General features: G+C 34.2%; 1 protein-coding gene across 1 annotated transcript in view; it reads right to left on the reverse strand.

Moving 5' to 3' along the window:
- The window catches only part of LOC133188477 (uncharacterized), a 101,595-nt gene that overhangs the window by 58,954 nt on the left and 17,379 nt on the right, over positions 1–25,262 (reverse strand). The window contains exons 2-4 of the mRNA XM_061323930.1: positions 22,490–22,596; positions 17,725–18,363; positions 8,361–8,433 (exon numbers count right to left, since the gene is read on the reverse strand). Coding sequence (XP_061179914.1) covers positions 8,361–8,433; positions 17,725–18,363; positions 22,490–22,567 — 790 coding nt within the window. The 5' untranslated portion in view covers positions 22,568–22,596. The remainder of the gene's footprint in view (positions 1–8,360; positions 8,434–17,724; positions 18,364–22,489; positions 22,597–25,262) is intronic.

Consider the following 25,262-nt stretch of genomic DNA (forward strand, 5'->3'; position numbering starts at 1 on the left):
GTTTTTTTATTAAGTTATTAAAGCCCCCCCCCCCCCCTTCTGTAGACAACACTATAAAACAGCGTTCTCAGAGGCGGATCATGCAGAAAAGCAAATACCAACAGAATATTTACTTTCTGAAATTACCTGATTGTAAATTGTTGTCCCGTAAATATAATCATGATAATTATGTAATTTTTTTTTTTACCTATGTGATTTTTTTAATGCAAATAATTAACATTGAACTGTCATAATTCTACGAGTAGGCTAACAAATAATGATATAATGGTGATAAAAAAAATTGTGAAAAGGAATTAAACCAACTCATGTTTAGATTTCATGATTATCAAGAATGACGTATATCACTGCATACGTGTACTCGTACATATCAACATTGATCAACACTGATCAAGTGTATACCGGGACCCGGGATAGTCTTATTATAGCTCTTGCTTTGTCAAATCATTACTTTCATACCCCTTGCATTTAAGAAAAACAATGTTATAAAAAAAATAATAATCTGACATATAACAAGTATACATGTAGCGTGTGCAATTTATTTGGCTAGGGGCATGTACACACATGGTTCGAAACTATAGGGGGCTACAAATGCGGCCATAACTAGTATATTTTTGAGGTGTTATAAAAAAACAAATAATACTCACAAAAGCTTATAAAATTGCCGTTCTATCGGTACCTTATATGCCATGTTTCATCCACCAACAACGCCACGACATCGATGAGAAATACCATGCAACGTTTCTACACGGGCATTTTCTTCGAAAAGGGTAGGAAGTTAATGAATTAAAATAATTAATTCTTTTAGTTAACGCATTATGTTTACCTCTTTATTTGTTGTATGCAATAAGTATAGACCTTACTAATAATGACTGTTTGGTTGTCACACCTGTGCATGTGTCGTGCGAGGTACAGCGGTAAGGTAAATTACCGAGAGTCGCGATATGCGGGGTGATTCGGAATACCCTAAATGATCTAACATGGGCCCACATAATACGACTAAATTCGTTTCATGAATGAACTGGTTCTTAACAAATATATGTACAGTATACAATATCTTTTCTTTAGATCTGTTTGTTTATTATTTTCAACCACAATCTGCAGTTACACGAAATCCATGCACAACGGCGCTACACCTGTCAATCAAAATCACTCGATATTGTGAACTCAGTCTGGTGTTACGGCAGCATTTCCGAAGTGATTCAAAATATTCTATCGGCTAATTCTAATTTTTCGCGTTGAATAATAATATTTTGGAACAAAGTTGGAATTAAGGCTGGAGCTGCATGCTGTGAATTTATCACACCTGCAGTCTGCAGTCTATGTATATGAAGCACCTGTTGAGTAATGAATCAGAGAGCATAATATGCGGAACAAGTTTGATTGAGATTTTTACTTTTCCTTTAAGATAAAATGATTAATAACATAATTTATGCATCTAATAGATACATATAAATGTACATGTATAGCTTTTTATAAACAAGAATCTGTAATTGAAAATGTGAAAGTGAAGAGTTTAGGTAATAGTTCTTAACCAAAATTTAATGACAGTTCATTCCTTCGTAGTCTCTATATAACTTTTAATTACGGTCGTGCCCTCTCCCCTTCAATTGATGTCTTATACATGCTTTTAAATTCTGTTATGTATCAAGAAATTTCCACAGGTACTTGTGGACAGGATCTCCCCCCCCCCTCCCCCCAAATTCAACCCCGATGTTTGTTGGACATTTTTTTCCACAAATTATATTTATTACACTTAACTTTTTTCATTATGTGTACCATAGGAAAAAATCGAGTACAAGTACCTGTGGAAATTTCTATTTGCCCCCCTCCCTCCAAAAAAACTGAAATTGCTTTCTACGGGCTTGACAAAAGGTACTTGTGGACAGACCCCCCCCCCCCCGATATTCAACCCCGGGGCTTGTTGGACATTTTTTCCACAAATTATATTTATTGCACTTACTCATCATGTGTACCATATGAAAAAATCGTGAAAACCCCATTTGATAATCGTTCCACACAAAAAATGCCTCACTGTGTATAGTTAAAACATTAATTTTTCATATTTCTTGATGAAATTAACATTAAAAAAAGCAACACAAAATTAATACCGGATTACATATCACTTGAATTTATCATAAAGCAGAAAATCTGTTCTGCGGGCTTCAAGGCCAGCTCAGGAACCTAAAGATGTCCTCATTTTCCAAGTCCAGTACAGAACGTAAAATAAATGAAATAAATCACACGATCACTGGGATGAAATCAAAGAAAGAAGACTCTTGAGGAAAAGATATTTTGATTCGACTTATAGACTGAAATAAACCGATATTCTCTTTTTGCCACACTTTCCTGGTGCCCTGGGACTCTGAATGTAGGATCAGTATTTTTTTCACAGGTCCGTTGTACGGATTGTACCGGGGGGGGGGGGCAGACCTTCTGAAAATAGTCTTTTGCTGTAGTTTTAATATGTAAATTTTGATTTAGTTGCTGCTTGCACCCTCCCCACTCTTTGTTTCTCTACGGTCATACATAGGCGAATCCCAGCAAAAATGTAATGACCCCCCCCCCCCCTCCAACACACACTTTCTTTTAAATATGTATTGCGATAGGACTTAAAATAGGAAAACATTTTCTGCATATCTCTACATCGAAAAATATAAAACAAATATTTTTTTTATATTTTCTTTTTAAAACAACATAGATAATTATGCATAGCTAATTAAATACTGAATTAAATATTTATCTTTGCAGACAATATGCTCTGGGTTATAGAACATGATGTGAAAGCGTATCGTAATGCACCTTGTAATCCTTTGGATTTTCAGATTTAAGGCCAATGCGAAAACCCAAAGACGCCGACATTTTTTTTATGCTACTGTAATCGAAGATCCGGGGGGCAAACAGTTTTTGTCCTGTCCACCTGTCTATTTGTCTGTTAGACTGTGTTAGCCTCTTTGTCCGCAAAAAACTATGCCCATAAAATTTGATTGGTTGGAACTACTGCTTTCATATTTCTTATGTGTATTCCTAGTAACAAGGACTTCCTTCAGGTACCAACATATTTGACCTCTTGACCTTGAACTTGGAGTTTGATCCTCTTTCGCAAAATTTTACCAAACTATAACCTTGGCCAAAACTTTTGAACAGTTGGTGCTATGGCTTTTATACTTCACATCTGTATCCCTTGTGATAAGTCTCCTCCTTGGGTATAAATATGTTTGACCATTTGACCTTGATCTTGGAGTTTGACCAACTTTTAAACAACTTTAGCCTTGACAAAAACTTTTGAATGACTAGTACTAGGGCTTTTATATTACATAGGTAATTTTCTTGTGACAAGGCCTGTCATTGTATACCTTTAATTTTGACCATTTTACCTTGACCTTTGAGTATGTCCTACTTTTAAAAAACTTTAATCTTGGTTTTAACTTTTGAACAGTTGGTGCTAAGGCTTTTTTAAAACCATATGTGTATTCCTTGTAACAATTAAGACCTTCCCTCAAGTACAAACAATTATGATCCCTTGACCTTGGAGTTTGACCTTTTAAAGAAATTAACCTTGGCAATAACTTTTAAACTGTTATATTCTCTGTTCAAGACCTTTATTTGGGTAATAACATTTTTTTTATCTTTTGATCTTGACCATGGAGTTTGACTTGCATTTGAGAAACTTTAACTTTTGCCATAAGATGCCATATGGGGGCATCAGTGTTTCAAAAATCACACGTTGTTCAGTATCCAAATCGGGCATAAAACATTTACAATGATCCTTTAAAGCAATGAGTTGAACCTAATAAATTACGACTATAGAAATTATGATAATTTATTTCGATGTATGGTCTAAAAAAACGTTTATTATACCTCTGTGAAAACTAGCTTACAAGTGAAAAATCACTAGTAAAATAGAATTTGATTGGCCGAGAAAGTCACGTGTCCATCATGTTTGCCCTGCAACAAAACGTCGTGTTTCACGATTGTGACGTCACAATTAAACGAGTGAGGAGTTAGATTGTTTATAGCGACGCTGCTAACTTCGTTCGCGCGGTAACAACAACTAAACATTCACCCCAAAAAATCACCTTAATTAATGGAATTGCATACAGATAGTAGATTAAACGTTCTTTGTTAAAATGTTTGCACTTTTCAAAATTCGTTTATGGAAGTACAGCTAACATACGTCATGAGACGTCACAGTCTAGACGTTCCAAATGTCTCGTGCTGTTTGAAGAGGCGGATCTTAAAATTAAGTGAACAATGCACTCGCCCAACGGTCGCACCGTCAACATATTATCGTTGATTGATTGTGTCGATTTAAATGTGTAAAAATGTAATGGTGTTTGAATGTTACTGGTGTGATCACACAAACTTGTCACGTAGGAATTTTTTTTTTAATGAAACGAGGCTATTGGTGTACCTGTAACTTACATCTCTTTCATATCGTTCTCATCAAATGCATGTTTGCTTTATTCATTGGATCTCCTTTGTAATTCCTGCATTTTGGTTAATTCGGTATTATAAACAATTTATTGCATAATAGAGACATAAAGATTTCTTTGCAAATGAAAAATCATATTTCCCTCGGGCGTTGCCTTCGGGGAGTATGATTTTTCATGGGCGAAGAAATCTTCATGTTGCCCTCGCGGAATATGATTTTTTATGGGCGAAGAAATCTTCATGTCTCCCTCACTATCATGCAATAAATGCAAACTGTGAACTTGTCAAGTCCGAAACACACAAAAGGGTATCGCTGATATCATACAGAGTGTATCATTGCCTTGATCAGGCCCATAGGAAGCAAATTCAGTTTTTTTTTTTTTTTGGGGGGGGGCACAGCCATACATTTTCAGTTGACAGTTGAGGGGGCACTACTACCATAAATTTCCTGACAAGCAAAAAAAAAAGGTCACCAACTACCAAAAATTCCTTGACAAGCAAAAAAAAAAAAAAAAAGAAGGTTATCAGACGTTTTTATTGAGGTGGCACAAGCTATAGTATCTATGTCTACTATTGTAATCTATATATCGGCAAAATTATTGGGGGGCACGCCCCCCTCGGTTCCTACGGCCATGTTGATTAAATTTAGGGTCACTAAGGAAAGAATGTTTTGACTGGATGAATGGTCTGAAAGAACATGTGTTAACTTGTCGAGTCGGTTACACATAGATGGGGTTTTCTTATAACCAGAGTGTGTCATGGTTTGATGCAAGGTCATTTGAACGAGTTCAAGGTCATCAACGGAGAAACAACATTCCTTAACTGTCTTTCTACTGGTGAGACATTGCAAGTTGATACCCCTTACAAGATTGCTTATAACCTTAGAATGTGGCATGACCTTGACTCAAGGTCACTTCTTCCTGTTCGCAGCTCCAACTGAAGACCTACTCGTTGCTTTGCAACGAGCTCTGCTCTAGTTATTTATCTATTACTTACAAGTCTACCTGATCATTAAAACTATGAAAGTACTTTTTGTATTATACAATAAAAATTCTTGCAGAATTCTCTTATTCTATTAACCTTTCAAGTACATTATATACAGTGATTAATTATCACACCTAAATGGCAAAGGGGAATAACTCCTCTCAATAGAATACAAATTAATAGAGCCCTGGCCTGGACCAGAACACTTGACCAAATGGTCCTGATCATGTTCAAAAATCTGGTAAAAATACCCTTCCTTATTGAAACTTTTACTCTTTTTTGCCTCTGATATGCCCAGGTGCAGAGAAGATTTTTAAAGCATTTTCGATATATAATAAATAGAGCCCTGCCCTAACATCAGAACCTCTGATCCAGGGGTCATGAAATTCACAATTTTGGTAGAGTCACCCTTGCTTATCATAATCATGTATTTGTTTAAATAATAACCATGAGTAGAGAAGAAGATTTTCAAAGAAATAATGCACTTTCACTATATGATCTATATAGCCCCGCCCTAGCACCAGAACCCCTGACCCTGGGGTCATGAATTTCACAATTTTGGTAGAGTCACCCTTGCTTATCATAACTATGTATTCAATTTGTTTCAATAATACCCAGGAGTAGAGAAGAAGATTTTCAAAGAAATAATGCACTTTCAGTATATGTTCTATATAGCCCCACCCTAGCACCAGAACCCCTGACCCTGGGGCTATGAATTTCATAATTTTGGTAGAGTCACTCTTGCTTATCATAACTATGTATTCAATTTGTTTCAATAATACCCAGGAGTAGAGAAGATTTTCAAAGAAATAATGCACTTTCACTATATGATCTATATAGCCCCACCCACCAAAACCCCTGACCCTGGGGTCATGAACTTCACAATTTTGGTAGAGTCACTCTTGCTTATCATAACTATGTATTCAAATTGTTTCAATAATACCCAGGAGTAGAGAAGATTTTCAAAGAAATAATGCACTTTCACTATATGATCTATATAGCCCCACCCTAGCACCAGAACCCCTGACCCTGGGGCCATGAATTTCACAATTTTGGTAGAGGGCTCAATGCTTATTACAATCATGCCAACAGTTTGACTGCTTGATGTCCAGGAGTAAAGAAGAAGATTTTTAAAGATTGCATTAATTTTGATGGTTTTGGCCCCACCCCTCAGGCCCCAGGGGGGCAGGGGCCAGGAATTTCACAATTTTTGTTCCCCTTCACCCATAGATGCTATATGCCAAAATTGGTTGAAATTGGTTTGCTGGTTCCAGAGAAGAAGCTGAAAATGTTCAAAAGTTTACGACCGACGGACGACACACAACGACGGACGAAAAGAGATAGCAATAGGTCACCTGAGTGACTCAGGTGACCTAAAAAATAACTTTAATATGCATACGGTAATTAGTGTGTCATCATTTACACCTGTAAAACACCCCTTATTGCCTGTGGCAGTGTGTATACAGTAATTAGTGACCAATCACCTGGTACACAGCTGTTCTCACCTACTGTGGTCCTTGATTTTTGGATGGCTTCAATGATTGTTTTCAGTGAACATCGTTTAAATATGGTCCATTATCTTCAAATCATTTTAAAATTATTAAGTTAATATACGGCAGCGAAATCGGACATGCTGGTACCCACTTTAAAAGTTGAGAAATATTTAGAAATAATTAAAGATTCAAAAAATATTGAAAGTCAGTTTGCGTAATATGTTTAGTGTATACGGGGGAAACAACCAACATATGAAATAATATTAGATTAGCAATCCCAACAACGTCCGTTCCTTCTCTTTCACTAGTCTAATCACCACAAACCTGCATAACAGATTGTCCTCCTTTTGCGTTGATGAAATAGATCCTAAAGAAGAACTGTAAACAATTTTTTTTTCTAATTTTTGATGTATTTATTGTGTCATTTGTGTTTATTTGATAAATAAATGTAGTACCAAAAAATCATCCCCATTGGACTCAATGTTTATATACATTTATAAACGTGATAAAAACAGCTTTGGAGTTTAATATAGCTTAACGGGGCTCAAGAAAATTAACACACTTGTATTTATATTTTTACCGAGTACCCGGGTACTCGATCGGAAAAACGTCCGAGTAACCGATTATCAAAAATTGACCGATTTGACATCCCTAGTATGTATATATGTAAAAAAAAAAACTTTGAACATCATGCAACCCCTGCATGATTTGAAGCTCTGTTCTAAATTAAGATCTTAGAGGCAGTGATGTACTTCACTTATAAGTGACTTATAAGTGACTCATACTTGATAAAGTATAAAGGGCTAATACTTGACTTATAAGTCACTTATAAGTGACTATACTTGCATAAAGCAAAAGTGGCTAATACTTGGCTTATAAATCACTTATAAGTCAAGCACCTCATTTGCATATAAAATCCTAATGAGTCACTAATCAGTCACTTATAAGTTAAATGTATCAGTGAAGTATAAGTCCAGTATAAACAACTTATAAGTAAAAGAATAAATCACTTATAAGTCACTTATCAGAAATTTCTGTAAGGGAACCCCTGACCCTGGGGCAATAAATTTCATAATTTTGGTAGAAGGCTCAATCCTTATTACAATCATGCCAACAGTTTGACTGCTTGATGTTCAGGAGTAAAGGCTAAGATTTTTAAAGATTGCATTCATTTTAAAGGTTTTAGTCCCACCCCTGAAGCCCCTTGAGGGGGGGGGGCAGGACCATGAAATTCATAATTTTTGTTCCCCTTCACCAATAGACCGTATATGCAAAAAATTGGTTGAAATTGATTGAGCGGTTTCAGAGAAGAAGCTAAAAATGTTCAAATGTTAACGCACATCACACAACGATGGATGAAAAGATAGCAATAGGTCACCTGAGTTACAAAGTGAGTTGATGTAAACCTTATCCATTAATCTATAGTGTCATACAGTACTACACAATACTTACCTTGGAAGATTTCTTTAGACTTGGAGGAGTTGCTGGCTATAACACTTTTGAATTTGTCTATGTTTCTCTGGTCCTAAAAGTAATTAGAACTATTGTAATAGGACTAACATCCCCTGCAGGATAACTATAAAGAAAGGGCAAACATATATTTCTTTTTTTATATATATATTTTTTAAGTTTATTTGCCTTTAAGCACACCTTGTAAACTCGGTCATGTGGTCACTGTAAACGTCTTTACTTTCATAAAAGTAGGTTTAAAAGGTTTCAAATTTCATGATTTTTTAAAGTTGGTACATATCACTGTGGTTTTCATTCAGTCATTAAATTTCTTATTATTACATTTTGGATTTTAAAAACATACTTTAAAATCAAAGAAAGTAGTAGAAAATTATTCATAACAAATGTTTTGAGTATCTAACCTTAAGCTTTTAACATTGTTATCAACCTCAAGTTTCCCTATGATTTTCATTTACTATTTTACTACTATGAAATAGGAAAACAGAATTCTAAAAAGTATGACACATATATTTGAAAAATGAATGCTTACGTTATTATGTCCACTATTGAAATAATTATTTCAGTAGTGATTGAGAATGCATTTCAAAACTAAATTATTGTTGCAACCACTATTGAAATAATGACCACTGTTGAAATAATTATTTCAATGGTGGTTGAGAATGCATTTCAAAACCAAAACCAGTTTGCAACCATTATTGAAATAATGTTCACTACTGAAATATTTATTAAGTGGTTGAGAATGCATTTCAAAACCAAACCCAGGTTGCAACCATTACAGAACTAACATTCATTGTTGAAGTAATTACCATATATACTCGCCTATAAGTCAGTTTTTCGGGAGTTAATTTTTGGTCCAAAACTCTGTGTCCAACTTATAGGCAAGTCATAGAAAGATTGGTATTTTTCCTGACGATGAAAGGTAGTATTTTATAAACAATCCCCCCGATTATCGTTGAACAAAGTCTTTATATATTAAATCATTTATGTATTCTAAGATTATGCATAAAGTACATGTATTTATAATTTTTAATAGTTTTATTTTTATCTTAAGTGTGCGTTACTTATTTTTTTATGATTTAAAATTAAATATCGACATCATTTTAAAAAAATATTGATTGTAACCAGGTTAAAATATTAGAGCATTGATTTGAAATTGTCAATCAATTCAAGCAAAAAGTTGTACATGTACTGACTTATAAGTGGGTCAATGGCAAATATCCTAAAATAACTGCAAAAATACAACCAACTTATAAGCGGACTGACTTATACGCGAGTATATAGTACGGTATATGTTATTTCATTAAATGGCTAAGAATGCATTTCTCAGCCCAAAACCATATTGCAACCACTAAAAAATATCATTCTCCATTGAAATAATTATTTCTGATTGATACTGTTAAATCCCTTTTATGTTTTAGTGGTTCTGGGCACTTAGAAAATTGCCAAAGGGGGGGGGGGGGGCAGTTATTTTGGTATTCTCTCTAGAATGTTTAAAATTATTTTTAGAGAATATACAAGGAGAACAAATTGTAGGTAACTTTCACAAATACATGAAAGAAAAAGTGAGCAAGCTCACATACCCCACGCTCCCCCAAAACTCAACAATGCAACATGTAATGAATGGCACAGTGCACTTTAAATACACAGTATAATTCAAAAAGGGGCATTACTTGCAAAAAATCATCACATCAAAACTTCTTGCATATAAGGACATTAAATCTTTGTATGTTACAAATTTAATTGGGCTGAAGTTTCTAGATAAATAATGGAATCGAAATTTCCTGGTAATATACAAATCTTTACATTATGTCTGAAATACCTACAAAGTTTCAGGAAATTCAGTGCAGGAGTAATGCTGACAAACTGTTATTTAAATTGCTCAGTGATTTCAATTTGTTAATGAGTGGAAGTCCATGTCCAACACATGACAATTTACACATTTACATAATTGATAGAAACAAAATTATGATGTAGTCATATGAATTTGTTTATATACTGTACTTATGAAATTATTTAAGGTAAAGCAGCAATTTGAGGGGGTGGGGGGGGGGGTGAGAAGTATCCAAGATTGTGTGTGTGTTCAATCATTAATATTTTGATCCCAAAATCAATAGGGTTCTTTTAAGGTCATAAAATATTTCACACAAAATTTCATTACAAAAGCTGATTCCAGTGGATTTCCTTATTACCTAGCTGGAAAGTTTCTTCAATAATAGGCAAAACTCTTATGGCAAAAATAAAGGAATCGGAATTTCCTGGTAATATGCACATCTACACACTGTATACTAAATATCTGCAAAGACTGACCATATTCTGTGCAGCGGTTTAAGAGGATTTTCACTAACAAACTGTTCATCTCTATATTTAAGATATGGCCAAAAATCTAAGTTGAAAAGTGCCGAAATTCCCAGAAAAATAAAGGAATCGGAATTTCCTGGTGATATGCACATCTACACATTGTGTCCTAAATATCTGCAAAGTTTGACCAAATTCTGTGCAGCGGTTTAGGAGGAGTTGCGCTGACAAACTGTTCATCTCTATATTCAAGATATGGCCAAAAATCTAAGTTGAAAAGTGCCAAAATTCCCAGAAAAATAAAGGAATTGGAATTTCCTGGTAATATGCACATCTACACATTGTGTCCTAAATATCTGCAAAGTTTGACCAAATTCTGTGCAGCAATTTAGGAGGAGTTGTGCTGACAAAAAAACAGGACTGACGGACTGACTGACTGATGGGTAAAAAACATTATACCCCCCGCAACTAGTTGCGTGGGGTATAATAATGATTAGGTCGTTCTAAGAATCTTTCACTTTCAGAAATACTTTCCATATGAAATACCTAATAACTGAGTTTTATTTTCACTTTCTCCAAATTATGGTGGATTTTCAATATGATTCTAGATATTTGCAATCACAGTACAGGGGGCTCTTATTGCCCAACAATTGAAAAAGGCCTTGGGAGCGCTTATAGGGTCAGGGGCAGTTAAAAGGAATTTTACAGTAATGGATGTTATTTCAGTAGTGTTTGCAATGTAGTACTGCTTATGAAATGCATTCTCACCCACTGTTGAAACAATTCTTCAATAACTGTTATTTTCAAACTGGATGCAAAGTAGCCTTGTTTAGTAAATAGTCTATCTGAATCATTTTTGAATAGTTATTTCAATACACAACTGTAGTAGTCTCTGTTTCAATAGTGTTTGCAATGAGGTGTTATTTTTGAAATGAATTAATCTCAACCATTATTGAATAGTTATTTCAATAGTAATCATTACTTCAATAGTGTTTACAATGTGATATTCTTTTTGAAATGTTCTCTCAACCACTATTAAAATAATTACATTTTATTTCAATAGTGGTCATTATTTCAATAGTGGTTACAATATGATATTGTTTATGAAATCTCTTAAACTATTGAAACAAGATGTATTTGTGAAACACTGATGTCCCCATATGGCAACTTATAGCAAAGGTTAAACTTTCTCAAATGCAAATCAAATATGTTGGTACCCAAAGTAAGGTCTTGTCTCTAGGAATATACCTTTGAAATATGAAAGCCCTAGCAGCAACCATTCAAAAGTTATGACAAAGATTAAAATTTTCCAAAAGTAGGTCAAACATCAAGATCAAGGTCAAAATAAATGGTGCCCAAGGAAAGGCCTTTTCACAAGAAATATATATGTGAAATATGAAAGTCGTAGCACCATTGTTCAAAAGTTATGGCCAAGGTTAAAGTTTTTCAAAGTAGGTCAAACTTCAAGGTCAAGGTCAATGGATTATAATTGTTTGTATCTTAAGGAAGGTCTTGTCACAAGGATTAGACTTGATAAATATGAAAGCCCTAGCACCAACTGTTCAAAAGTTAAGGCCAAGATTAAAGTTTTCCAAAAGTAGTTCAAACTCCAAGGTCAAGGTCAAAAGGTCAAAGTTATTGGTATCCAAAGGAAGGTCTTGTCACATATATTCAATATGTGAAGTATGAAAGCCATAGCACCAACCGTTCAAAAGTTATGGCTAAGGTTAAAGTTTTTCAAAAGTAGGTCAAACTCCAAGGTCAAAGTTGTTGGTATCCAAAGGAAGGTCTTGTCACAAGGAATAGACTTGTTAAATAAGAAAGCCCTTACACCAATTGTTCAAAAGTTATGGCCAAGTTTAAAGTTTTCCAAGAGTACGTCGAACTCCAAGATCAAAGGGTCAAAGTTGTTGGTATCCAAAGGAAAGTCTTGTCACAAGAAATAGACTTGTTAAATATAAAAGACCTTGGACAAACTGTTCAAAAGTTATGGCCAAGGTTAAAGTTTTTCAAAAGTAGGTCAAACTCCAAGGTCAATGTCAAAGGGTCAAAGTTGTTGGTATTCAAAAGGAACGTCTTGTCACAAGGATTACATATGTGAAGTATGAAAGCCCTTGCACCAACCATTCAAAAGTTATGGCCAAGGTCAAAGGCAAAATTTTGCAAAACTGGGTAAAACTCCAAGGTCAAATATGATGGTACCCAAAGAAAGGTCTTGTCACAAGGAATACACATGTGAAATATGAAAGCCATAGCTCCAACCAATCAAAAAATATGGGCAATATTTAAGTTTTTGCGGACAAACAGACAGACAGACAGACGGACAGATGGCTGGACAGGGCAAAAACTATATAACCCCAAATTATAAAAATTACATTTTATTTCAATAGTGGTTATAATGTGTTGTTTTTGAAGTGCACTCTCGATTACTATTGAAATAATTATTTCAATATTGGTTGTTATTTCAATAGTGGTTGCAACGGCAAACTGAAATCAAAACCACCTTAAAGTTAATGTATTCCAATTATAAAGTATGGACATTGTATTTTTTTTAAATGATGCAGTTTTGTTGAATTAACTTGGATGCATAGAATATATAAAGAAGAGGATTAAATACTAATATGCATACTTCATTAAATGAAACAGCATTTTACAGTTAATTTTGAAATTAGAACTGTCCAAAATGGACAAATACCCCCCACTGGGTTTTTCAGAGAAGGTGCCAAGTCACTAATACTAGTATTTGATGGATCTTAGAGGTGTTCACAATTTGTTTAAACATTTAGAGTTAAAATTTAATGGTAATTGCTCATTATATTTTTTAATGAATGAAACTAAGGCACAGCCTAAGAAAACATCAATACTTATAATAACATTGTTTTTTTTATTACACTGAAAAAATTAATCACAATTTTTCAAGTATTTCTCTCTTGACAAGTATGGATGCATTATTTACCCATTTTTTCTACAGTGACTATAGGTCAAGATCATGACACACCCTCAGGTCATGAACAATCTTTGTGGGAAGTAGTAGATTTTAATGTTCCTCTGTAAGAAAGATATGGACAGGACACATTTGCACAGACAGACAGCTAGACGGACGGACAGATCGACAAGGTGATTCCTATATACCCCCCCAAACTTCGTTTGCGGAGGGTATAACTACATGTACATGGTACAGTATAGATAACCATTGTCCAACCCTAGATCTAGCATGCATATTCAAAATGTAGGTTAGATCCAGCATTTAAAACAAGTCTCATGCATCATCAATGCAAGCTGAATAAACATGAGGACTGTGCAGCCAATTCTTGATAAATTGCTACATTTTGTAATTTAGGAATTTTTGCAATACAATGAATTTGGCAATGAAATAAATTTCTGCATCTCCAGGACCCTATCCAGGGCAATGATTCAAAATGTTTTTCTTGTAATGAGATTTTTTTCAAATACAGTTGAACTTTGGTATCTCAAACACTAGTACTGATATCTCAAATACAGTCAAACCTCATTATCTCGAACTCAATGGGATCGAGATAAAACTTTGAGATATTCGAGGTTTCGAGACATCAAGAGTAAATGAAAGAAAAAGTGAGCAAGCTCACATACCCCTCGCTCCCCCAAAACTTGACAATGCAACACGTAATGAATGGCACAGTGCATTTTAAATATACAGTATAATTTAAAAAGGGGCATTACATGCAAAAAATAATCACATCAAAACTTCTTGCATATAAGGACATTCAAATCTTTGTATGTTACAAATTTAATTGGGCTGAAGTTTCTAGATAATTAATGGAATCAAAATTTCTTGGTAATATACAAATCTATACATTATGTCTGAAATACCTACAAAGTTTCAGGAAATTCAGTGCAGGAGTTATGCTGACAAACTGTTATTTAAATTCCTCAGTGATTTCAATTTGTTAATGAGTGTAAGTCCATGTCCAACACATGACAATTTACACATTTAAATAATTGATGGAAACAAAATTATGAAGCAGGCTAAGCACCAATTTTTTTTTTTTTGGGGGGGGGGGAGGGAGGGGGAGAACTATCCAAGATTTTGTGTGTGTGTGTATTGAATCATTAATATTTTGATCAAATTCAATAGGGGTCTTTTAAGGTCATAAAATATTTCACTTAAATTTCATTACAAAAGTTGATTCCAGTGGATTTCCTTATTACCTAGCTGGAAAGTTTCTTCAATAATAGGCAAAACTCTTCAGGCAAATATAATGGAATCGGAATTTCCTGGTAATATGCACATCTACACACTGTGTACTAAATATCTGCAAAGTTTGACCAAATTCTGTGCAGCGGTTTAAGAGGAGTTGCGCTGACAAACTGTTCATCTCTATATTCAAGATATGGCCAATAATCGAAGTTGAAAAGTGCCAAAATTCCCAGAAAAATAAAGGAATTGGAATTTCCTGGTAATATGCACATCTACACACTGTGTACTAAATATCTGCAAAGTTTGACCAAATTCTGTGCAACGGTTTAAGAGGAGTTGCGCTGACAAACTGCTCACCTCTATATTCAAGATATGGCCAAAAATCTGACTGACTGACACACTGACTGACTGACTGACGGATGGGTCAAAAACATTATACCTCACGCAACTAGTTGCGTGGGGCATAAATACTTAAGAAACACGTGGTTAGGACTTCACAATCACTTTGACATATCCATGGTATTCGAGATATCCATGTTCAAGATACTGAAGTTCAACTGTACCAGGGATATGTTGAAGTGATGGCCCCTCTCTACTCCTGGGGGGTCATGATTTGACCAAATTTGAATCTACATTACCTGAGGATGCTTTTATTTTATTATGACCAATCACAGCTTTGCTGATATTGAGAATAAGATTTTTAAAGATTTTTTCCTATGTATTCATATGTTAAACTTTGATCATTTATTGTGGCCCCACCCTATCCCCGCAGGTCATGATTTGAACAAGCTTGTTTCTATACTTTGTACTGAGGATGCTTAAATATAAATATGACCAATCATGGCTTTGCTGTTCTTGAGAAGAAGATTTTTTTTGAGGATGCTTCCATATAAATATGACCAATCATGCCTTTCTAATTTCTTGAGAAGAAATTAGAAATTGAAAGAATTTCCCTATGTATTCCAATGTAAAACTTTGATAGCCCACTGTGACCCCACCCTACCCCACGGGGGTCATGATTTGAACAAACTTGAATTTACCTACCTGCAGATGTTTCCATGCATATAAATATGACCAATCATGGCTTTGCTTTACTTGAGAATAAGATTTTTAAAGATTTTCCCTATGTATTCCTACATAAAACTTTGATGGTCAACTGTGGCCCCACCCTTCCCCCAGGGGTCATGATTTGAACAACTTGAATCTACACTACCTGAGGATGCTTCCACATAAGTTTCATATTTTCTAGCACAGTGGTTTTTGAGAAGATTTTTATTTTAAATGTTGCCATTAATTTTCCATGAATTTGTAATTATCTCCCCTTGGAAGAAGGCGTGGCCCTTCATTTGAACAAATTTAAACCCCCTTTACCCAAGGATACTTTTGGCAAGTTTGTTTGAAATTGGCCCAGTGGTTCTAGAGAAGAAGATGAAAATGTGGAAAATTTACGACAACGACGACAACAGACAATGGACAAATTTCAATCAGAAAAACTCACTTGAGCCTTCAGCTCAGGTGAGCTAATAATCATAGCACTTATGTTCTTGAGAAGATTTTTAAGATTTTTTTTTCTATGTATGTTTCCATGTAAAACTTTGACCAGTTATTGTGGTCCCAAGCAACCCAAGGGGTCATGATTTGAACATTTTAGACTCTACACTAGGCAAATTAGCATTCAACTAAGTTTTTTTTTAATTTCTGGCAAATGGACCTTGAGAAGATTTTTAAATGATCACACCATATCCTTGCCTTTTAGTTGATTGGAAGGGGGAAGGGGGTATGGTACTTCATTTGAACAAAGTTGAATGGACCCTTTGTGTATTCCTATGTAGACTTTTGATCGGCCATTGTGACCCCATCCTACCCCTGGGGTCATGATTTGAACAAACTTGAATCTACACTACCTAAGGATGCTTCGAAATGAATTTCATATTTTTGTCCCGGTTGTTTTTGAGGAGATTTTTAAAAGATTTCATTTATTTTTTACTAAATATATTTATAATTATCTCCCCTTGAAAGAAGGCATGGCCCTTCATTTGAATTAACTTGACTCCTCTTTACCCAAGGTTACAATGCGGCATCATCTCAAGCCACAGTCCGGAGTCCACATATACTCTCTCCAACCCGTGGCTGCTTGATCACAAAAGGTGTCGTAATCTTGAATATTTACGCCTCAATATTGTGACATCATTTTTCTTCCAATGACACTATTTGTTTCCATCGCAATTGAAATCAACAAATGACACCAACAGTATACAAGAAGTGTTTCGTATACTGCGATTGGGTATTGAAAGGTCGCGTCAAAGTTCATTCTCCGACTATGCTTTACTCGCGTTGGTCAATATTTTAATGAGCTACGAAATATTCTCTTCTCATTCAACCACGGCCAGAATGGGACAGGATCGTACATTCTGGCCGTGGTTTGCAACGATGACAATGCGGCAAGTTGGTTGAAATTGGCCACATGGTTCTTAAGAAGTCGAAAAGTTTACAAATGGGGAAAAAATTAAAAATGATTTTTTTGATGTATTCCGATTGATCCATGAAAATTGCCCCTACCCAATCATTTTTTTATCAGTACTTCAAATTCTTTTTTCTTTTAAATATATAGGCTATCTGTATTGTTTTTAAAGTTAAGGTCTATCAATTTTCTAAGATACTTTTTAGATTAAAAGATTTTACAGAAATAGATATATGTAATTTATTTAAATTGTTTAGCTGTTAGGTGTCTATCAAACAAAAAAAAATTTTAATGGTGGCCCAGATGGACGGATGAACTGTGGAAAAAATGTGATCAGAAAAGCTCAATTGAGCTCACAGGTGAGCTTAAAACAGAAATTGTAAAATTTCAATTTAAATTCATTCATAACTTACTTTAACTAAAACTGTGGTGTTCTCGCTTTCAAATCTTATTTCCCCAGTATCATTGATCATCATTACACGCTCTATGACATTACTTCCTCTTTCCTTCCAGAAGAAAAGTTCAACACAGGGCACAGATTCAAACTGATTATGATAGAAGCACATGCATTCCTGGTCTATCCTTACATAGAACTCCTTACCATCAGGCTGTGGTGTCACAGAACATTCAAGATTCTCACTGAAAAGGAGCCGATTAAAATTCATAGCTTTTATGGCTAGTTCAGAATCACAATGGGCATCCTGTAGTATTTTACTAAACATTGATTTCCTGATCAGATTAAGAATAGACACCGCCTCATACCCATCTACTGGTTTTACAGTGTAGAAAACGGAGTAAGAATTTTCACTGCTAGTACGCACTGAAATCAGAAGTGACAGTGTGTTGTCTATTACATGAGGAACAGCATATCTAACACAATCTATCCTGACTGACTTCCCAGATAAGGTTAATTCTTGTATTCCAATCTCTATCTCCACTGGTTCTGTTGTGAAATCCGATGGGACCTTGCTACCGACAGATAAAACCAAACCAACTGTAAACTTGGCTGGTGTGTCAGGGTATTCATGATGTCTGTCAAACAGGTCCTTTATCTGAAATCACAAAAGTCCGGTTAATTAGCAAATATGTATACCGTCAAACTACATGTATCTGCAATTGAATTTATATTGGATAAATGAAACATATAGTTACACAAAATAAATGAAACAGAAAAATCAAAGAAAATCTTAAGAAGGAAAAGCATAATTTTGGAATAATTTTATTACCAATAGGAAATAATATAGAAAAGGGGCATAACTCTGTAAATTCAACCAAAGTAACTAATAGAAAATCAGTCTCTTTTTATGATTAGCATAATCTGATGTTATACTTATAATGTTTAACAGACCATTACTCATATAGATGATACACATTTCAAATAGATGTTTTTGAATTTAACTTCATATTTTTTTTGTTACTTAATAATTTGGAAATGCTAGCATTTTTTCAACAGATAGCTAACTAATACACAGTTTAGAAAAAGAATAAAAATACATAAATTAAGATATATTTAGTTCATAGTTTTAGTTCAAGAAATTTAAAGTAATACAAGACCTCCAGGGAATCATGATAATAACATAATAATAATGTGTTTGCCTTTAAAGTAGGAATGTCAGCTTTATTTGGACAGCTTAGTTGAATAGTCGGACTGGCTTTAGTAGAAAGATAGTCAAGTACTTGTTGGAATTTAAATAAATTTTTCATGTCATTTTCACTACTTGTCTTTTACAGACTGCATGTACAATATTTATTCTACACTATCGCCATTATACAACAAACTTCTGAATCGAAAACATTTATGTAGCAATAAATATATGTATCCAATGTATTTGATTTCAAATATAATATTTACTGCACATTTTATCTAAATGCAGGATATCTACATGAAAACCTTTTTTTGAATAATATAGAAGCAAGTTTGATAAAATATAGTTGCTAGTGCATTTTTATGCACATCAGAAAATGTGCACAATATTCTTGATAACTATTATTACTATGCTTAGAGCTCTTGGAGTACTTAAGCCCATTTGCAAAGCAATGAGTGTCTTCCATCCGATTTTCTGCATCACTGTCTGTATGATTGATTAATGAATGTAAGCTATTCATTTTTAAGAAGGCCATTTGATGAAAAATGATGTTGATTTATCTTAAGTACATTTTTCTCACTGAAATCTAGGCTAGCTGATACATGTGAAATTAAGCAATTTATGAATACTTCTAGTTTAACCGGAACTGACACCAATTGACAGAAAATGAGGTCAAAAGTCTTATGAGATGCTAATCATTCAATTTTATGTCAATATCTGCAAAATACTTTTCTGGAAAATGTAGGTCAAATCCAGCATCTGAAGCAAGCCTGGTAGCATGCATCAAAAAATGTATCTTCAGTGCAAAGCTGGTTAGCATAGGGCTTATAGTCACTTTATAAAGAAATTGCTCCAGAAACTTTTACCTGGTCACTCGTCTGGAAAATGTTGGTCAAGTACAACATCCGAAGCAAGTCCAGTAGTATGCATCCACAGGTACTTGTGAACAGGAACCCCCCCCCCCCCCCCCCCCCCGATATTCAACCCCGGGGCTTGTTGGAGATTTTTTCACAAATTATATTTATTGCACTTATTCATCATGTGTACCAAAGGAAAAAATCGTGAAAACCCCAAAAATAATCGTTCCACACAAAAAATGCCTCACTATACATTATAAGAGAGAAAGGTATGCCACTCCAGTTTGTTTACGTTGTACCCCCACTGGTTTTTCTGGGTTTACAAACATGTATTTATTTTAGTTTAACCTAAAATGTTGGTTTACTATGATGGCCGACAGCGGCCGCCACTTTTGATTCTGAATATTGTCATTTTGTACAGCTTTTTTTTGTCAATTTTCGTTGACAAATTACAACTAAACTGGTAATGCTATATGTCCATATACAGTTTTTACACTGACAATTTACACTGGAGAAAATCATTAAAATTCTTTCTTGTGATATGAAATGAAGATACATAAAACAGGTTACTTGAAGGTGATAAGCTTAAGGTTCTAGCAGAACAGCAAGGTCGGGGTGATTACAGATTAGTATTGTCTTCTAGATATACTTTCTCGACAGATTGTAGTAATTAATTCATAAAATTCCATGTTGGTGTACCTGCTGGTCACATCATAGGTAGCCAGGATGAAATTTTCCAGGTCTATCAGAAATTTGATTTGCTCATAATCGGACGTGTCTTTGATGTATGAATTTTGTTTTTTAATCAATGCGCACGAGGAAATGATCACGTTAGTTACATGTACCTATATTTTCATTCCCGTGCCACATTGAAAAATAATTGGCCGACCAGGTGGAAGTCTTGAGAGGTTGCGTTGGCTTTAAAAGTGTTTCAAGCATTTAGTTATTAATTTTATGTATTTAGAGAGCAAATACAGACTCCCACATTTAAGGTTGTCATTTTATTCTTGCTTAAAAACGGGTATATTTCCGTATCTAAAGTTTTGTTTTTGATACATTCCATAAACTTTTGATTGGATGCTCACATGTAGAGCTACTAAATCCTGTTTTTCTACCTCTACATAATAGGTAGAATCGAGTTGTCTTATACAATCTGAGGATCGAGATATATCCATTATATTCATGTATATCCATTACAACAAACGTATTACTTTTATTCGCCTTATTAATTACAATCCCAAGAATACCTTTTTATTAATACAACAAGATGACAGAATGACGATTTACGTCTAATCTAGGATTAACTGGGTTACGATATCTCAGACTAATTGAGAGTGAAAATCATTAAAATGCTCCTTATCTCTTTCAAGCCACCTGTTTTATGCATCTTAATTTCATATCACACGAAAGAATTTTAATGTTTTTCGCTGGTGTAAATTGTCAGTGTAAAAAGTGTACATGTACATATAGCATTACCAGTTTAGTTGTAATATGTCAACGAAAATTGACAAAAACGCTGTACAAAATGACAATATTCTTAATCAGAAAGTGGCGGCCGCTGTCGGCCATCGTAGGTTTACACTGTCTCTACATATATTTCTGTCTTAGTTCATGCTATTGGATTGACTCTGCATCTCGCAAGGATCCAAAAATTTCTCCTTAAACAGGATAGCAGCCAGTGCATTGAAAAATCCTTGGGTAAACGCAACGGAAGTACACCAAGAATGTATCACTTATTACGATAATGTCTGAGAGAGTTTTGGCCTGACGTAATAATCTCTCTTGGGTGTTATCATAATAGGTAATATATTCTCTATGCACTTCCGTTGTATTTACCTAAGGATTTTTCAACGCACTGACTGCAATGCTGTTTAAGGATTAATTGTGGAATTCTTACGAGATGCAAAGTCAATCCGATAGCATGATTGTGGACTGGCAGTGAATTAAAAAAAAAAAAAACATTTATTTTCCTGACTTCGGCATTGTACGCTGTACATACCTGACGCTTATGTCAATTAAGCCACCAATTTTCAATAATCTCGTGTTAATCTGTGTCAAATCCTTTAAAGCTAAAGTCATAATTACGATTGTTGAGTTGTGAATTTTTAGGAGGTTTATTAAAAAAATTATTATTTAGACTTCACTCTCCCAAATAGTAGGCTACTTAAAATTTGGATCATATGTCAAACTTCAAAGAAAAAGAGTGCACTCATGGGAAGTCATGCTAAATCATGTTTAAAGTTGCGATAAAATCTACCTATTTCAGTTACTAACCCCAGTGAAATCCCATTGATGAAAATCTCATAGTTGGCAATGTTTCTTGTCCTGGTGGTCAATTTTGCCAGTTGCTGGCTCTTATTGAAAACACTGCAGACAACTGACAAATTTTTATCAGAATGGTATAAAAAAGAATGTGAGATTCAAAGAATCAGAAACAGTAAAACCTGTCTAATCTGGAGACAATGGGTTCAAAAAATATTGGCAGGATTAAGCAACATTCTGGATTAGATAACATTAAAACAATTGAATTTACTGAAAGGGACTTCAAATTTACATCTTATTAGGCAAGACTTCGGAATACACAACGTTCAGATTAGATAAGTTTCAGTGTATAATGAAAACAGTAGAAAAGATACACATTAGTAAACTGCTTAGAACTTATGCTTAAATTTTTCACATAATAATAGGAGTCTTAGATTTGACTAAATACTAATCATGCTATAATTTATGCTAACCAATGGATGATCCGATGATTGGCTCATATATTGCCATGGACATTCCTTTTCCTGTTCTCCAATGTCAACAGAAGCCATGAGTAAGAAGGATATTTTATATTAAGTTCCTATCAAAAGAAATTAATACAATATTAATAATGTATCAAATAACATGCAAAAAAGAAACTTAATAGTTAAAGGTAGTTTCGTTGGCATGACATGTATTTGTTTATATTACAACTTATTACAAATCACAAAAGAAATGCCATTTAGCATACGTGCTCCATTTGTTGTAATATTCAATATCAATTTGCACTTTGTCAACAACATTTACTGAATCTTTAAGAAAAAAAGGCTAAAATCTCCCTTTCAAATACAGAAAAAAGTGAAACTATAAATTCAATTGTACACTGTAGATATGGATTTTTGGTGGGAAAAAAGGCTCCAAACTTCTTATTTTTCTCTTTTTTATATACAGTATCACTCATGCAATCTCTTATAATGGAGTATATAAGAATTGTCTATGGCAATGCTCTGTTTTAGCACTTATTTCTGGGAAATGGTAAAGTTCTTCCAATGTCAACCATTAACCTGTCCCTGGTCAACACTGCGACATGAATATGTATATGGAAATTAAGTGTCAAAGTCAGTCTGTCCCCAGTCAACAATTAAACATCAATATACATTTATTTACTGGGTTTGAGGGCAACATGCGTTTTGTCCGACCCAAGAACCAAACTGTTTGCCTGAGGCTGTAAGGCCAAGGCAAACAGTTTGGTTTGAAGGGTTGACAAAATGCATTTTGCCCAAGAACACAGTCAATAAATGATTTGTTATACCTTTTTGACATCAATGTATCTTGTGCTGGCCTCCGTGATGTATTAAATTTCCTTTAACACCAACGAATGCAAATAAGATGATCCCACCCACAGTGTGATGTAAGCGGTTCAATATCTCATCGACAGGTCCAATATCTCAATCTGCAGTCAAACATTGATTTTTTTTTTTTTGACCACTCAGGAAAACATTGGAAATGTTACACTTTTTTGGTATAGATTTATATAGCAACTAATTTTTAAAGGTATAACAATATAAAAGTGTCAACAGCAACTCTTAACTGATCTCCAGTTGGCACTAGGACATGAATATTGAAACTATCAACCATCAGTTTTTCTTTAGTCCACATTAGAACATTAATATGGAAAGAATGAACTGTCAACCATCAACCTCAGACCCTGGTTGATACTAGGACAAAAAAAATATGGAAAGTTTCAACAGTAGTTTCAACTGGCAAAATATCACACTAGACCATGAATATATATGGAAACTTTTAATTTTTGACCTATCCTGAATAAAATTATCGAAAGTTTCAGCTATCACCAACAGTGGCAGATCCAGAAATTTCAGAATGGAAGGACACCATGCCTGGATAAAAAAAACCCAACAGATCCAGGGCAGAGCCTTATGGTAGGGCTTCACTTGGCAAAGCCTCCAGTGCTAAATACTGACAAGAGGCCCATGGGCCTTAACAGTCACCCGAGTATCATGAGTTTTTCAGGTTATGACCACTTTGGGCCCACCTGAAACTGGCTTAAATCACATACATTTTATAGTATGATGAGAACTCTCTATTCATTAATAATAATGAAGAAACAGCTTGCCTCTTCATGCAAACAATTTTTAAATAGTGGCCCCATCCTTCCACAGGTCCATGCTTGGAACAAACTGTAATCTGCATTAAGGAGGGATTCTTCTCGTGTTTATCATATTTAAAAATTAATGAAATTTTCACAGATTAAAGAAAACAATATCACTAAGTGATGACATGAATTACATTATATTTGACCATTTAATTAAAAGGTCAAGGTCATGTCAAGGTCATTATCTTTTCCTTGTCATTAAGAACAAAAAATATTGTTGCCAATCATGTAATGCTTATTATTATTTTAAAAGATTTAATCTTTTTCTATTTACATAAAAAGTTGATACTACAAAAGGTATACCAAATGATAATATCAAACTGAGATAAACAGTTAAACTAAATAGATACTTGCTAACCCGAATTTCCTCTATTTTTCTTATTTTTTTTAGGGAATATTAGTTGTTTTAATATGTTTTGTTTAATTAAAATTTTATTATTTTTACATATGGTAAAGTAGTCATGCAAAAGGTACAAAATGATACATAAATCAAATCTGTTAACTGTTTAATAAGAGAGAAAAATATTTTTTACTGAATTTTTACTCAAATCTGTTCTTAGAATCCTTAGCTCTCAAAGGCTATAAGATTGCCATTTGTCTAGAAAATCATATTTATTTGATATATTTTAAAACTTTAGTCCATTATTATTAATTTCGGCCAGTACAGAAATTTCCTTAAGCCATTGATTGTTTAAAAATGCCTTTTTAAATTCATTGTTCTGTAGTAATTTTGAGAAGCAGAAAAGGGGCTATTTTCATACACCGCCAATCTGCCAAAAATATAGTCCCTACTAGATTTTAAAGTACCATTGCTATTTCAAATTGTACAATTATGAAAAAGAAAGAAAAACATGATCTTTAAAACCCTTAACATCTAAATATAAAAGACATGTAAGCAAATATACTTTGAGTATTTCATTAAGTCAGAAACCAGACAAGAATCCCTCCTTAACTGAGGATACTGGCATACAATGACCCTGCTATTCTCAAGAAGAAAAAGGTTTAAAGATTTTTCCTATGTATTCCCATGTAAAAATTTTATCCATTGTTGTGGCTCCAACCTATTCATTAATATAACTATAATCATGGCTTTG

Source organism: Saccostrea echinata, unplaced genomic scaffold, assembly GCF_033153115.1.
Source record: "Saccostrea echinata isolate AGI-Se365-2 ecotype Australia unplaced genomic scaffold, CSIRO_AGI_Sech_v1 ptg000016l, whole genome shotgun sequence".
NCBI lineage: Eukaryota > Metazoa > Mollusca > Bivalvia > Ostreida > Ostreidae > Saccostrea > Saccostrea echinata.